Source organism: Miniopterus schreibersii (genome assembly GCF_964146895.1).
Source record: "Miniopterus schreibersii genome assembly, chromosome: 4".
Taxonomy (NCBI): domain Eukaryota; kingdom Metazoa; phylum Chordata; class Mammalia; order Chiroptera; family Miniopteridae; genus Miniopterus; species Miniopterus schreibersii.
The window spans coordinates 45,160,236-45,174,469 of record NC_138105.1 but is presented as its reverse complement, the minus strand read 5'-3'; the positions used below and the strand labels follow the sequence as shown (position 1 = coordinate 45,174,469).

The following is a 14,234-nucleotide window of genomic DNA, read 5'->3' as shown; positions in this document are numbered from 1 at the left end:
GCCAGTTCAGGTGGGGGTGCAGCCGCCAGCCCCTCAGCAGGAGCTTAAACATTTTAATTTTTAGCTGTATCACATTATGGCATGAATGTACTGTGAATGTCATGATTAAAGGCTAGTTAATAGCTATAGAGCGAAATGTGTGCATTGTGTATTTTTACTTTTGCTTGCCTTTTATCTATGTGAACTTGTATTTCAAAAAGGCCTGTGGATCTTTGGGCATAAAAACTCATTTAGGTGCCATCTATTATCCTTCCATACTAGGTCTCAATTAAGGTTTGTTGACTAAAGGTTCAACTTATTATATATATCATAGTGTACATTACAGAAACAATTCTCGCATTGATAAACTGTACTCATGCCTGTACTTTCTGCATGTATTATAATTTTTTGAGAGGCATTTTCCATTGAAACACCAGTGACAATCACATAATGGTTCGCTATAAGATAATAATCCTTGATGAGATAAAAAATCATAAACCTTTTTACATAAAAAATCACAGCACTCTTTTATACTTTCTCTAATCAGTTTTTTTCCATTTAGTTGGATAAAAGGCTAAGCGAGATATAGGGATGTTGACATTGTTGAATACATAGTAGTTCCTCACATACAAGTGGAATGAATGGGTGCATAGATGGATTAACTAGAATTTTCAGACCACTGTGACCAGTTTAGACTTTGAAAATGACAGTTGACCTTTGGGGAAGGGTTGAATTTATTTTCACTGCTAAGAAAATTTGTATTCTTTAGCTTAGTAGAAAAAGTTTTAATTTAATATATCGAGAGCTGCTCTAATTGTGAGCATAATTGATAGTTTTTAATCTCTGCTGAGGATAAATCATGGGGAAAAGAGTTCTCATTGCAGTTGAAACAATGTGTTATCTAGTTCGCCAAGCACTTCTCAGTAGTACATACTTAGATCCTGGTAAAAGTTAATAGAGGCCAGAAGTATAGGGTGTTCTTTTCCAGTACATCCTTAATAGTGTAAATAACTGTGTTCTTATTGTGGTTTGATGGCATGCTACCTGTTAGTTAGCATTAAGATTAGCTATAATTTTTCTTGACTTTTAGAATTTTGTGATTGACTTATTTATCATTTTATAAGGATATTACAGGAAAATTGTTTTATTGCATTATACAAACTGTGTATTTGAAAAGTTGTTAAATATATTTTATGTTCTGCATGTTTTGTTCATTTGTTGTGTGCCTGTTTTGATCGATTATATGTCTCTCATCTAGGTCACTTTTGAAATACACAAAGAAAACCTTGCCAACATATTTAGGGAACACCAGGGAAATATGGATGAAGAAATAGGGCAATGTTCTTCAAGTTCAGTTCAAGCAGTCTCTGGCCTTAGCAGGGATGTAACTGTTTCTAGAGGATCCCAACAATCAGATATGAAGGATTCTCCTGTGTCTCCTCATGCCACCAGAAATAGTGATGAAAAGTCACATATTGATAAGAGAAGTTCTTCAGACTCTGCCTCCAACATTGAACTGCAGACTCATAGTACATCAAATGAAGAAAGGAAACCCGGGCAGGAAAATCAGGAGTTACTGGAAGAAGTCCCTTTAGAGGAAATGCCAATAAATGAAACAATTAATGCAAGTGATTTAAAAGTATCTTCTGACACAGTAGAAGCTGGAACTATTTCCTCTAGTACTCTGAACACAATTGGCAAAGATACGACTGTCAGTGAAGTAACCGCTTCAGTAAGTTCTCCTTCAGAAGAGGACCCCTCAGAGGCGCCAGAATTACTGGATAAGTCTATAGCAGAGGAGGAAGATGATGATGATTATGTAGAATTGAAGGTAGACAGTAGTCCTACTGAGGAAGCTAGTCTACCCACAGAGCTCCAAGAAAATAGTTTGTCTCTCTGTACAACTGAAGCCAGGGAAAGACTGGACATGTTTAGTAATGACCAAAAATCAGTATCTCAAGAGGAGGAACCTGTAAGAAAGAAACAAACTGATACTGAAACTCAACATTCTAAAGATTCAGAGTCTTCAGCTACCTCACCAGACACTACTGCTTCCCAGGCAGCTGTACAATCAGACATTGGTCAGATGCTGCAGGAAGGGAAGAAAACAACTAGCGTGGCTGTAGAAACCAAAGCAGTTAGTGATGCTCATGGTAATGTCTTAGAGTCTCCCACTACTTCTGAGCAGAGGATTGCTAGGTTGGATGTTTCCAGTGTTGCCACAGATACTGAGAGACTGGAATTGAAGGCCAGTACAAACATGGAGGCATCTCAGCCTCATCAACCTGTGCTTGAGGTGATTATATTATTTTCTTGAAATGTATTTGCATGAGTAAAAGTAGAGCAAAGGTATATACTTTTATTTTAGTTTGGAATTCGTTGTATCCTATTTGCAATTACCTAAATGCAATGAATGTAAAGATCATATTTCTTGAGCACAGCATTTGGCTTGTAGTATAAGTTCATTTAATGGCAGCTTTTATTATTTTCACCACAGCGTCACTAAGAGTTACTGCACTCAGTTTTCAGGATTGGCATAATTTTAGTTTATAAAGCAAACATTGGAAATGCTTGCCTTTTACCCTCTTTTTGATAACCCGGTCACAGTTAGGACGTTAATTTTCCAAAAACATCTAGGATTACATTCTTGCAGAACCACCTGCTAGTGTACAATTTTTTATACAAAGTATGTGGTCTAAAATTGTTCTGCGAGTCTGTCTCTTTTGTTGGAGGGAGGCTTTTGTGAGCTCTAGAGGCCCCCCTTTCTCCCTTACTGGTGTCGCAGAGTGATCCTGAGACAGTAGTTGGTTGCATGTTGTCCTTTCCACTTTATTCAGCTCTTTGCTCTGTCCCTCCTTCCTGTTTTGTTGGTTGGTTCTTCATTCTGCTACCTTTTTGTTCGTTTGTTTGTTTTTCTTAATTCCAGCCAGTTTATAATCCAGATACTGCCTTTCTTTCATGCTAATATTCAAAACAAAGAACTTCTTGAGTTTCTTTATACAATGCTACTTAGCTGGTGGTAATACTAACATGGTTCCAAGGTAACTATGTTGAATTGTGCCAGTTTAATATGTTTGATAATTGCTTTAAATGTATTAAAGGACTGTATTGTTATTACTCCTTGATAATTTTTCTCTAATTTGGTTCCTTAGTATGTTAAAACGCGTGTGTTAGATGAATTGTGTAGGAGGTATTAAATTACTTACTAATGCCTTTCTTTGAAATTGAACTTATTTTATTACTCTTTTTAATTTTCTGTATTAGACATCAAGGCAACAGGAGCAATCAGGGCAAGGAATAGCACCAGATGTTGTTAACGGACAAAGGCGGGATTCCAGACCCGCTATGTTTCGTATTCCGGAGTTCAAGTGGTCTCACATGCATCAGCGTTTGCTCACTGATCTGTTATTTTCCATAGAAACAGATATACAGATGTGGAGAAGGTTTGTCCATATGTTTATTACAGAAGATGTGTGTAGTAAACTTTAGCCTTTGTTTTCAAAGAAAGTTACGTAGTTAACATTTTACAATTAATTGCTTAAAAATAGAGTATAAATTATTTCTATGTTAAGGTTTTGTTGAATTAACTTTTTTTCTCCATTACAAAAATGAGTCACCCTGTCTCATTACAAAACTTTGAAAATCAGATTTTCTTTTTAAAAATTTGCTGAACATTTATTTCCTGTAGCATATTTTAAATAATTCACCTGGAGATAGATCCACCAAGTGAGTTTATTATTATAAGTACTGAGAAAAATTGGTATTTAAGAATAACATCCAGTTTGCCAGTGAATTTTTGGTATAACAAACCCTGTGTATTTTAGATTATCCTTGATTGTACGATTTATGATTTCAAAAGTGCCTAATTCATTTATTGTCATTGTATACTACTTTTATTCTGTTTAAAAGTATTTTATGGCATTATCTAAGAAAACGTTAGTAGAAAATTCGTTTTCAATAGCATATTTAGCACCATTTACCTCTTAATTTTTGCCACATGGCTTCTCAGTTCTGTCCCCAGTTAAGGATAATTTAGTTCCAACTTTTCATATCAAGTGTCAGATGAATAGTATTTATGTTTCAGCACTGGAAAAGGGCTTGGATAGTAACTGGCTGCTATGGAATGGTCCGCACCTTCTGAGGACGTATACACCCCCATATGCCTGCTGCATCATTATCTTACTCAGCTTTCAAGATGAAGCAAAAGCACCTTCTTATCCTCCCTCCCCTCAAGTAGGCAAATTGTGATTTCCTTTCTTTAGCTTTATCAGTAAACATCATTTATCTTTGGACAGCCATTCAACAAAGACAGTTATGGACTTCGTGAATAGCAGTGATAATGTCATCTTTGTACACAACACAATTCATCTCATCTCTCAAGTGATGGACAATATGGTCATGGCTTGTGGGGGTATACTGCCATTGCTTTCAGCTGCTACATCGGCTACAGTAAGGACTTAACTACTCTATAAAATTGGTGTGAAAACATGACTTTTATGCATCTTTATTGATTAAAACTTGAATGTGCTGTAAATCAAAAGCAGCAGGAATGAAAGGACTAAAGGGAATGCTGATTTCTTAGGGATGTGTCAGCTAGTGAATATAAAATGATTGACAGTGGTTCAATTGTATGTTTCCTTTGCCTTTTTTTAGATGAAATGATAAGGAAATCACTCTGCAGTAGTGGATTTCTGAAAGCCTGGCTTTTTATGAAATTTAGAACTTTGGGGAATGTATCTAATGATGTTAGATTTTATCAGAATTTAGATATAATTGTCAAACTTCATTCGTTACAGCATGAGCTGGAGAACATTGAACCTACTCAGGGCCTCTCCATAGAAGCCTCTGTGACATTTTTGCAGAGGCTAATCAGCCTTGTGGATGTGCTCGTATTTGCAAGTTCTCTCGGCTTTACTGAAATTGAAGCTGAAAAAAATATGTCATCTGGCGGAATTTTGCGGCAGTGTCTCCGACTAGGTGAGCTGTTAAAACCCATTTAGGAATGTACTTGACAAATTTTCCGTAATCCAGACATATTAAATGCAACATTATCTTTCTCCTGTTGTTGGGCAATGTGTGCTAGTCATTTGGTCATATGCTACTTTTCAACTTGCAGAGAGTGAAGGCCTGTGTATGTACCGTGCTATAGTCTGTAGTAGTAGTTGACAGATAGAAGAGGAAGGACGTGTTTTGAAAATGTTGATTCTGGTCAGCATTACGCCTCTTTCCCTAATCATTTTTTGCTCTAACTTAGTGCTTCTCAAGTTTTTTTAAAAAAAATTTATACACATGAATCACCAGAGAGGATCTTGTTAAAATGCAGGTTAGATTACATGGGTCTGGGAAGAGGCCGAAACTTGTCTTTCTAACAAGCCCAGGTGACGCTGATGTTCTTCTCTTACTATCACACTTGAGTAGCAAGGTTCTGAACTAGCATGATTCAAGTAGTCTTTATCCTGATAAGCTGTGGTAGTTTGTTCAAGCAGTTAATAAAAGTACTGAATCTCTGTTCTCCTGGGGGCAGTTCTTCCTCAGGTAAAAGTTAAAATACGTGAAAAGAACTTTTAGTGTTACTGGGCTTCCTTAGATAAACCATTTTTTTTTTCTTAATGCAGAAGTTTTCCTGTATCCAGTTGTAAATACTGAGACTTTGTTAATGATTTGCTTATTAAATGGAGAGAAGTAGGTGGCAAAAGGGGGACCAAAAAATGGAAGCAAAACCATTACAAGCTACGGCTTATGAAGCCAAATTGGATATAAGGCACCTACGAGAACATGATGTTAGAAGTAGAAAGTCTAATTAATGAAATACTTTCCCATATTTAGTACGAACACGTTACATGAACTGAGTTACATTTGTACTTAGTCTTTTTTGGTACAATGATTATTTTTACTCAAAATGCTATTCAGAGTACTTTTAAACTTAGGATGCTTTAAAGAACTCGGCATAACAGTTTTTAGAAAGCTGTTTTAAAATTTTAAGTTAGAGAGATTCAAATAGTGAGCATAGCAAAACAAGCTTTTGTTTATCGACTATTGTTATTTGTCATTATTGCTGATTTCCACAGTGAGTCAGCATTTCCTTTTTTTCTATTAATGAGGAAAGTTGAGATCAGAGAAAATAGGAAACTTACTGAAATTCAAAATTTATAATTGAAGTTGGAATGTGAATATAGTAGTATGTTGAACTAGTGTTCCTACTCTTTTTCTGTTATACTTCCTTAAACTTTTTATTAGTAATATAATTAAAATATTTAGACTCCATTGCTTTTGTTCATACCATTTAATAAATTTTCCACTTTCCTAAAAAAGTACATTTCTAGAGTTAAAAATGTGAGGCTGCACTAGCAGTGCTGTCCTCTGCTTGGAAAGCTTTCGATTCAGGAGCTCGGGAATACTGTTTGTCCTCACCCTCATAGCTGCAGGAGAAAATAAAGAGAGCGTCAGTCTACCCCAGCACCGTCTCTTCTTATATATGGAAAGACACTCAGAAAGTAACTCGTCCGGGATCACTTAGGGTATGATAAGCTTGGTAAATAATCCAAATGTTTGGATCCTTGGTCTCCTCTTTCCTGTTTTTTTCCTGAGGTTGGGGAAGGAAGGTAAGAGGGCAACACTAAGAGTAACCTGCACTTACTTCTGAGGCTGATTGGCACTAGGCCGTCTTACATGATTTTAAACTTTGTAATGCAGACCCAAACTTGATTTTATGCAACTTGTGACGAAAGTAGTACAAAGAATATTTTCCTTTCCTTCCTGACACCTTTCTGAATGCTTTGCTTTCTCAATTCTGTGTGTGTAGCCATAGGGTAGTCTGGTGGTACTTAAAGTCCCCACTTGTTTCCTGTTTTGTTCCTAATTTTTTTTTTTACCCTCACCCGAGGATATGTTTTACTGATTTTTAGAGAGAGGAAGAGAGGAAGGAAGGGGGGTGGGGCGGAGACAGAAACATTAATGTGAGAGAGAAGCATCCATTGGTTGCCTCCCGTACTTGCCCTGACTGGGGATCAAACCTGCAACCTAGGTATGTTCCCTGACCGGGAATAGAACCCACAGCCTTTTGGTGCACAGGATGATGCCCCAAAAGCCACCCAGCCAGGGCTGTTTTGTTCCTAATTTGTTTTCCCACTCTTGTTCCAATCAGATACCTTGGGTGTTACTGATCTGGTTGGAAATTGAGATGATTACGTAATGTCAAGTAATTAGTAGTCAGTTGTGCATTACCTAATTCATCATTTAAAATTCAAAATTAATTTCTAAATAACTCAAGTAGTTAGCTGCCCAGTTGGTGAGATTTTTAGAGAAGTAATTTTGGGCTGTATAGTAATTACGATCTCTTTTTTGTTTTTCACCTTTTAAACAGTTTTAATGAAAGCCAGTAAAATGTAGACTCTATAAATATTTCCTATAAATGCTTTACCCTCTATCATTCCGTTGTTATTGTGCTGTAATAATACATTATCAGAAAAGCAGGCAAGTTTCCAGTTTAATGATTTTACTTCAATGAGGGTAATAGAAGGTTATTGTCATATACTAGTTTATACATTGTGATTTGCTTTCTGTTTCCTTGCAACTCTCTTTCTTGCTCTTTCCCCCTATCTTTTTCTTAATAAAAGATCATTGTAAGTAGCTTAGGTGAGATCTAAGAACCAGTAGCCTGTTAAGGTTCTTGGACTGATTCCCTCTTAGCAGTGGCCCCTAACAGAGTCACTACCAAAGTCAGAAAACAAACAATAGATGAGAAAGTCCAGGGACACTTTAGGACTTTGCTAAAGGTAGTCTGCTTCAAATAAAATCATATGTAAGTTGTATTGGGTAGGTGATTTTTATCAGGTCCATAATCTTAAATATAATTTTCTCTTTCCCAATCTTTCCCTTAAATAACAGTGTGTGCAGTGGCAGTCAGGAATTGCTTAGAGTGTCAGCAGCATTCACAACTGAAGACGAGAGGAGATGTCGCCAAAGGCCAGAAAACAGTGTACAGCCTGATCCCCATGGGGAAATCCACAGCAAAGGTGATGTACAGAATCATTAATTAAATAAAAAGGCACACTCTTATTTTACGATTAAGGCCTTAACTTTATTTGTTCATTGCAGTGTAAAGTTAAATAAATCTGACAGAAGTCCTAAAATAGTTATTTTAGTCTGTGGACATAACATTCAAATATTTGTGTTTAAATATACAGTAAAGATTTGCTTATACTTAATCTTGTCTGCTTTTCCAAATGTTTACTTTTCTTGTGTCTCCTATACCTTTCCCCTTGAAATGCATCCATTTGATTGCATGTACTTGGAGAGTTAGCACGCAGCTTGTTTCCCCTCATGCTCCCTTTGTGTACACCCCCCATCTCTAACCCAGAATCAGAAAAAAGAAGAAAGAAAGAAGTTGTAAAAACAAGTACTTATAGCCTGATTTTTCTGGTTTCTGGAATACTGTTTATTTTTAAAAATATCTGTATAATGTATATGTGTATATTTTTTGTCTTAGAGTCCAGTGGACATGGTAACTGGTGGTATATCTCCAGTGAGAGATTTTGACAGGCTCCTGCAGGACATGGATATTAACCGGCTGAGGGCAGTTGTCTTCAGAGACATCGTAAGTTATAGTGTTTCTTTCACTCTGTACTCTCTTAGCTGATATGTATTTCCTCCGAGCCCAAAGTATTGAGAATGAAAACTCTTTGTAATATAAAATAGTCGAGGAGAGAGAAGGCCTAGAAACCAGTTTTTACACAATGATTTTAGAATCATAGGATATTGGAAAGTGTTATTTATATAAATGGAGCTAATATATCAGAGTAATGATACCAAAAAGAATAACATATTATTATATAGTAAACACTGTAAGTGCTTTGCATGTACTCATTAAGTCCAACAACTTCTTGAGTTGGGTGCTTTTGTAATTTCCATTTTATAAGTGAGGAATCTGAGGCCCACAGAGCTTGAGTAACTTGTTCAAGCTAATGGAGCTAGTGAATGATAGGACTCAGACCCAGGCGTCTTAATTCCAGAATCCATGCTCCGAAAATAGGGAAATGCTTAAATTCCAAACAGCCTATTATTTTACTGAATATTGGATATTTTCCCCTCAAAGGAAAAGAAATATTATATAATGGTACATGATGAAATGTTTAAGTTTTTAAAGATGGAAAAGTTTTGTTTTAGCTGATTCTAATGCATGGTGTGGCCAAGCTGCATATAGGAAGTGTACAGTCATATAAGAAAGTATAACTATGAAAATAAAAATCATTTGTAACCCTGCTCAGCAGGATTTGGAGTATTGTCATTATTTGATAGTTATTGACCAATTAGTATGTGTTGAGTAGTAGATGCCCTATATTACATGTGTTTTATAAACTTTATAACTTCCATTTTTAATTGCCCCTCTAGTGTTTTAGTGCTCACTTCAGCTCTTTGCTAGGTTTTTACATGTATACAGTTAGTTAATAGTAGAGCTGATAGCTACTGAACACTTATGTATATTAAGCATGGAACTGGATGCTCTATGTATTATTTAATTCACGCAGTAGTCCCGTGAGAAAGGTAGTAGGGTTAGGTTAAATAACTGCCGAACATCACACAAGCAGTAAAGGGTGAAAGTGGGTTAAGGACCCAGGGAATCTGATTCTTGAAATTTTGATCTTAACCGTTTGATTATACTGTCTCCCTAAATCTCAGGTTTTAAAAAATTATTTTTCTTTCTGGTAGCTGCTGTTATTCCTTTAATCAAGAAACCATCAAGTTTTATTTTTTTCAGAACCCACTGACTGTGGTTCATTTTGGGATCAAATATTACTGCTTTCTTCTCCCCCCATTCTCTTTTCTTGAACAGGTGTCGAGTTTGTTGCCCATAACTTTGTATTTTCTGGAGTAATCTTTAAAAATCTAGACAAGATGATATAACTCTTTTGCTTTAAAAATTCTCTAATGTCCTCTCATAGCACTTAAAATAAAATTGAAACTCCTCACTCTGGCTCTAGGTGGTCGGGCTTTTTGGAATTTTCTAACAAGTTATGATATTTGGACAGAGAATTAGAGTATTTGTCAATATTGTCATTTATTAAAGTTACAATTTTTTTTTTTTGTATTTATAAAAGTTATATCATCACCTAATAGGAGTTTTAGAAAAGAGAAAAGTTCCTATTTCCCAAACCTTATCTCAGAGCCTCTTCTGTGGCAGAAACAAACTTTGATGAAAAAGGAAATGACCTAAGATTGGGGATATAAAGAAATTATTGCCCCGAGGCTGAGAGCTAAGGTGTTTAATCGCTAATCTGAGTTTACAATTGCTTTTTCTCTTATTATATGGCCTTAGGTAAGTTACTTAACTTCTTTAGCTGTTATCTTGTTCCAGGGGGCTCAGGAGTATCTGTGAAGTACGTAGCACAGTGCCTGGCTCACAGCAGGTAGTCAGTAAATGACAGCTACAGTTTATTTCAGGGGTTTAGTTAGTATACATTGGACATATTAATGGACTGAATAAGGATACAGATAGGCATAAATAATTTATAACAGATTAAGAAGTTAAGACCAAGTAAGTTGTTTGTCTGCATTTTTAATGTTGTTATCACTAGTGGTAGTAGTTATAATAGATGATAGGAATTTGTGGCAGAGGAACATGGGCATGTCTAGAGAAAAGGGATGGTTAATAGGAAAGGAAAAATGTTCATTTATCTTTTCTATCAAGACTAATAATTTCTCACACAAGAACCTAAAAAGTGCGATAGATTCTTGTCAGATGACAAATATGTCTTATTGTATCAAGTGCATACATTCAGGTAGGGCCTGATACCTGATTTTTACCTTGAAATTGATTGTGTCCAAAACTTTTGACACTAGTTATTAATTTTTAGTGTCACTTGTACCATTCATTTCCATTTCTCTATCTACTAGGCGACAGTGTTCTTTGTTTCCCTTATCCTAAATTTATCTGCTACTCAAAAATACCTTTAATTTTCAGGAGCTGATGGACAAGTCCGAGTTTTTCTTTTAAATTAAGTTCAGACTTATTTTGAAACATTATCAAATAGTGATGTGTTGAGGAGCCCTTTGAAGATGGGGAATTTGACCAGATGGAGATACGTAGGTGAACTCTAGAGCTTAGGATGAAGCCTGGACCTATTTTTGAAGTCAATCTAGGTTTTCCTTTTCTTTTTTGCAGACACTCTATTTTCAGTTCTGATACTTGGTTGTCTGTACTAGTTAAAATACTCTTAAGAATTCCTTTGGCATATCTGATAACCTTACCTTTTTTCTCTTGACTGTCATTTAGGAAAACCGTTATTTTATTATTTTAGATTTTTTTAGTTTTTATGATTAGAAGTAAAAATAGTTATTCATATATAATGATAATTACTATTTGATTAATCTTATAAAGTATATTAAGACATATCTCTTCAGATTGAGTCTCTATTTAAAAAAAAAAAGTGAACTTTTCTCTTTCCATGTTTCACAAGCATAAAACCTCTCATTTACGGGCATTTTCCCAAAACTGATTTTTGCTCAGTTGAATTTATTATTTTCTGCATATGTTGAACGATTTATTCACATTTTATATTTAAATATTGTCATGTAAAATAAAATTAAGATTTTTTTAATAGTGGTATGATCATCTACTTTTGTTTTTCCCCAGGAGGATAGCAAACAAGCTCAATTTTTAGCCTTGGCAGTTGTATACTTTATCTCTGTACTTATGGTCTCGAAGTACAGAGATATTTTGGAACCTCAAAATGAAAGGCGTAGCCAGTCATGTAAGGAAACTGGTAGTGAAAGTGGGACTTTATCACTTCCTGGTAAGTTTCCACATTTTATTCTGTGGTATCCAGAGTTCAAGTAAAACATTACTTGCTTATAGTAGTTAAAATACTGATTCTGGAATTTAAATCTATTTATATAGAAAGTGAGAGCATATACTTATGTTTATTAGTAACTGAATATTTTGCTTTATTTTGAGTACCATGCAGATAGTTGCATTTGGGGAGTTTATTTCTGTTGTTTAAATTAGCCATTTGTTTAAAAGATGAGACGATGTTATCCTTTGCAAGTAAAGTATTAAACATTTTTGTTTACCTAAGCATTTGTTATGAAGAATAAATAACTCATATTCTCTTATAAGAGACAGATTTGTTAAGTAGCTGTAATAACTGGAATTACAGAGCAGCTGCCAGTTAAGATGTATAGTTAGAGAAGCAGCTATTGCAGTTATAGAATTAGTTCCCACCCAGTGGAGGCTACTTATTTATTCAACAAATATTCATTTGGTTCCTACTATGTACTTGAGTATATTCATGAACAAAAGGAAAAGTCTGCCCTCACGGAGCTTTTATTCTAGTGAGAAGAGATAGAAAATAAGTACATGTAATAAATAAATAAATTATGGTATTTTAGAAGGCGATAAGTATTAAGAAAAGTTTAGTGGAAAAATATCAGGAATATAACCAGGAGAAATGGGATGTGGATATTTACTGTAAGGAAAATGTGGAATTATTGGAGGGTTTTGAGTATAGGAGTTATAATTGACTTAGGTTTTTGAAAGTTACACACAGGATTCTGTATTGAGAATACGCCCTAGAGGGCAAGGAAAACCCAGTGTGTTAGTTATGTACTGCTGTGTTACACATTACATTGAAGTTAGTGGCTGTAACCACAGCTCTTTCAGTCTTGTCATGATTCTGTGATTTGGATGATATTTGCTAGGGTTGGAAAGTCTGAGATGGCTTTTCTACTCATCCGTCTAGTGCAGGGCTGGGGAACCTTTTTTTCTGCCAAGGGCCATTTTGATATTTATAACATCATTCAAGGGCCATACAAAATTATCAACTTAAAAATTAGCCTGCTATATTTGGTCAAACATTTAATTACCTTATCCCTAATGTGATGGCTGGAACTGCTTCTTTTTGGTGAGGCCTTGGCAGGGCCAGACCAAATGATTTCAGCCCGTGGGTGGGACCTTTCCCACCCCTGAATTCTAATGCCTCACCGAGGATGGCTGCAAGAGCTGAGGCTGATGGACTGAAATGGCTCAGCTGGGGCTGTGTGTCTGGGGCCTTGATACATTTTCTCAGCTGAATTCATTGTTTTCCTCATTAGTTTGGAGGGCCTCTATCTATGGTTTCTGTCTGTGTTCTCTGCAGCAAGGTAGCCAGATTGCTCACTGAGATATTCAGGAATTCCTAGAATGCACCTCTGCCAGACCTTATTAAAGCTTGGGCACAACTGCTGATTGCTATTTCTGCCTCATCATATTGGTTAAAATAAGTCAGGCCCAGCCCAAATTCAAGGAACTTCTCAAAGGGGTGCATACACAGGAGGCATGGGCCAAGAGGATCATTAATGTAACAAACAGTGTAATATAACCAGTTATGAGGATCTTGCAGTAATCCAAGCAAAAAGTGATTTAGGGATAGACTGGGGTGGTGGCTGTAAAGCTAGTGAGTAGTAGTAGTCAGATTCTGAATATATTTTGATGGTAGAGAAAACAGGATGTTAAAATACTAGTTGTGGACATGGGAAAGATGGAAGGTAGTGAAGAATGACTATAAGGTGCAGTTGGATAGATTGGAGGTGAAACATGGTTAGGGAAAGATACATTTAGTTTTCCTCTACTGGTGGCTTTTAGACATAGAAGATGTAGAGTAGGCAGTTACATATAGTAGTCTGAGGGTTTTTTGTTTGTTTTTGTGTTTTGATATTTAAAATTTTGAGGGTGAATGAGACCATTAAGGGGATAACTGCTGAGAGACGAGAGAACTAAAGACTGAGTGCTGAGTCCCTTCCGCTTAAAGCATCAGGGAGAAGTGAAGGAAATTAAGAAGGAACAGCCAGTGAGGCAGCAGGTGAAAAAGTATTGTCAAGTCGAAGGGAACCGTCAGTTGCTGCTGCTTTGCCAAGTGCTATTAGGACTGGGAACTGACCAGTTAGCAGGATGGAGGTTTTTGGTGACCGTTGGCAAGATGCAGCATTTTTGTTGGAATGGAGTGAATGCCCAATTAGAGGGAATGAAAGTAAAACAGAGAAAAGGTGATGCTCCTTGTTGAACTCGATTTTGAGGATCCTTGAATTGTTCATGCATATAGGGGGGTAACAAGCTTTCTAGTAGTAGAAACCATTTTGAGGTAGAAGTCTTAGGGTTACTGTTCAAAGAGATGGCAATGTATAAAGGCAAAGATGCCCAAAACGTTGTCCCATGTTTAGCAGATTGCACGTAATTTCGTGGTGTAAAGTATAACGTGTGAAGGCATGAGTACCAGGAGACA

The 14,234-nt window shown here is 36.1% G+C and overlaps 1 protein-coding gene across 2 annotated transcripts in view; it reads left to right on the top strand.

Moving 5' to 3' along the window:
* Positions 1 to 14,234, top strand: part of LRBA (LPS responsive beige-like anchor protein) — a 504,599-nt gene that overhangs the window by 99,774 nt on the left and 390,591 nt on the right. For both annotated transcript variants that reach the window (XM_081135597.1, XM_081135598.1), the window contains exons 23-29: positions 1,238 to 2,275; positions 3,244 to 3,422; positions 4,275 to 4,428; positions 4,776 to 4,956; positions 7,867 to 7,994; positions 8,468 to 8,575; positions 11,612 to 11,771. In XM_081135597.1, coding sequence (XP_080991723.1) covers positions 1,238 to 2,275; positions 3,244 to 3,422; positions 4,275 to 4,428; positions 4,776 to 4,956; positions 7,867 to 7,994; positions 8,468 to 8,575; positions 11,612 to 11,771 — 1,948 coding nt within the window. The remainder of the gene's footprint in view (positions 1 to 1,237; positions 2,276 to 3,243; positions 3,423 to 4,274; positions 4,429 to 4,775; positions 4,957 to 7,866; positions 7,995 to 8,467; positions 8,576 to 11,611; positions 11,772 to 14,234) is intronic.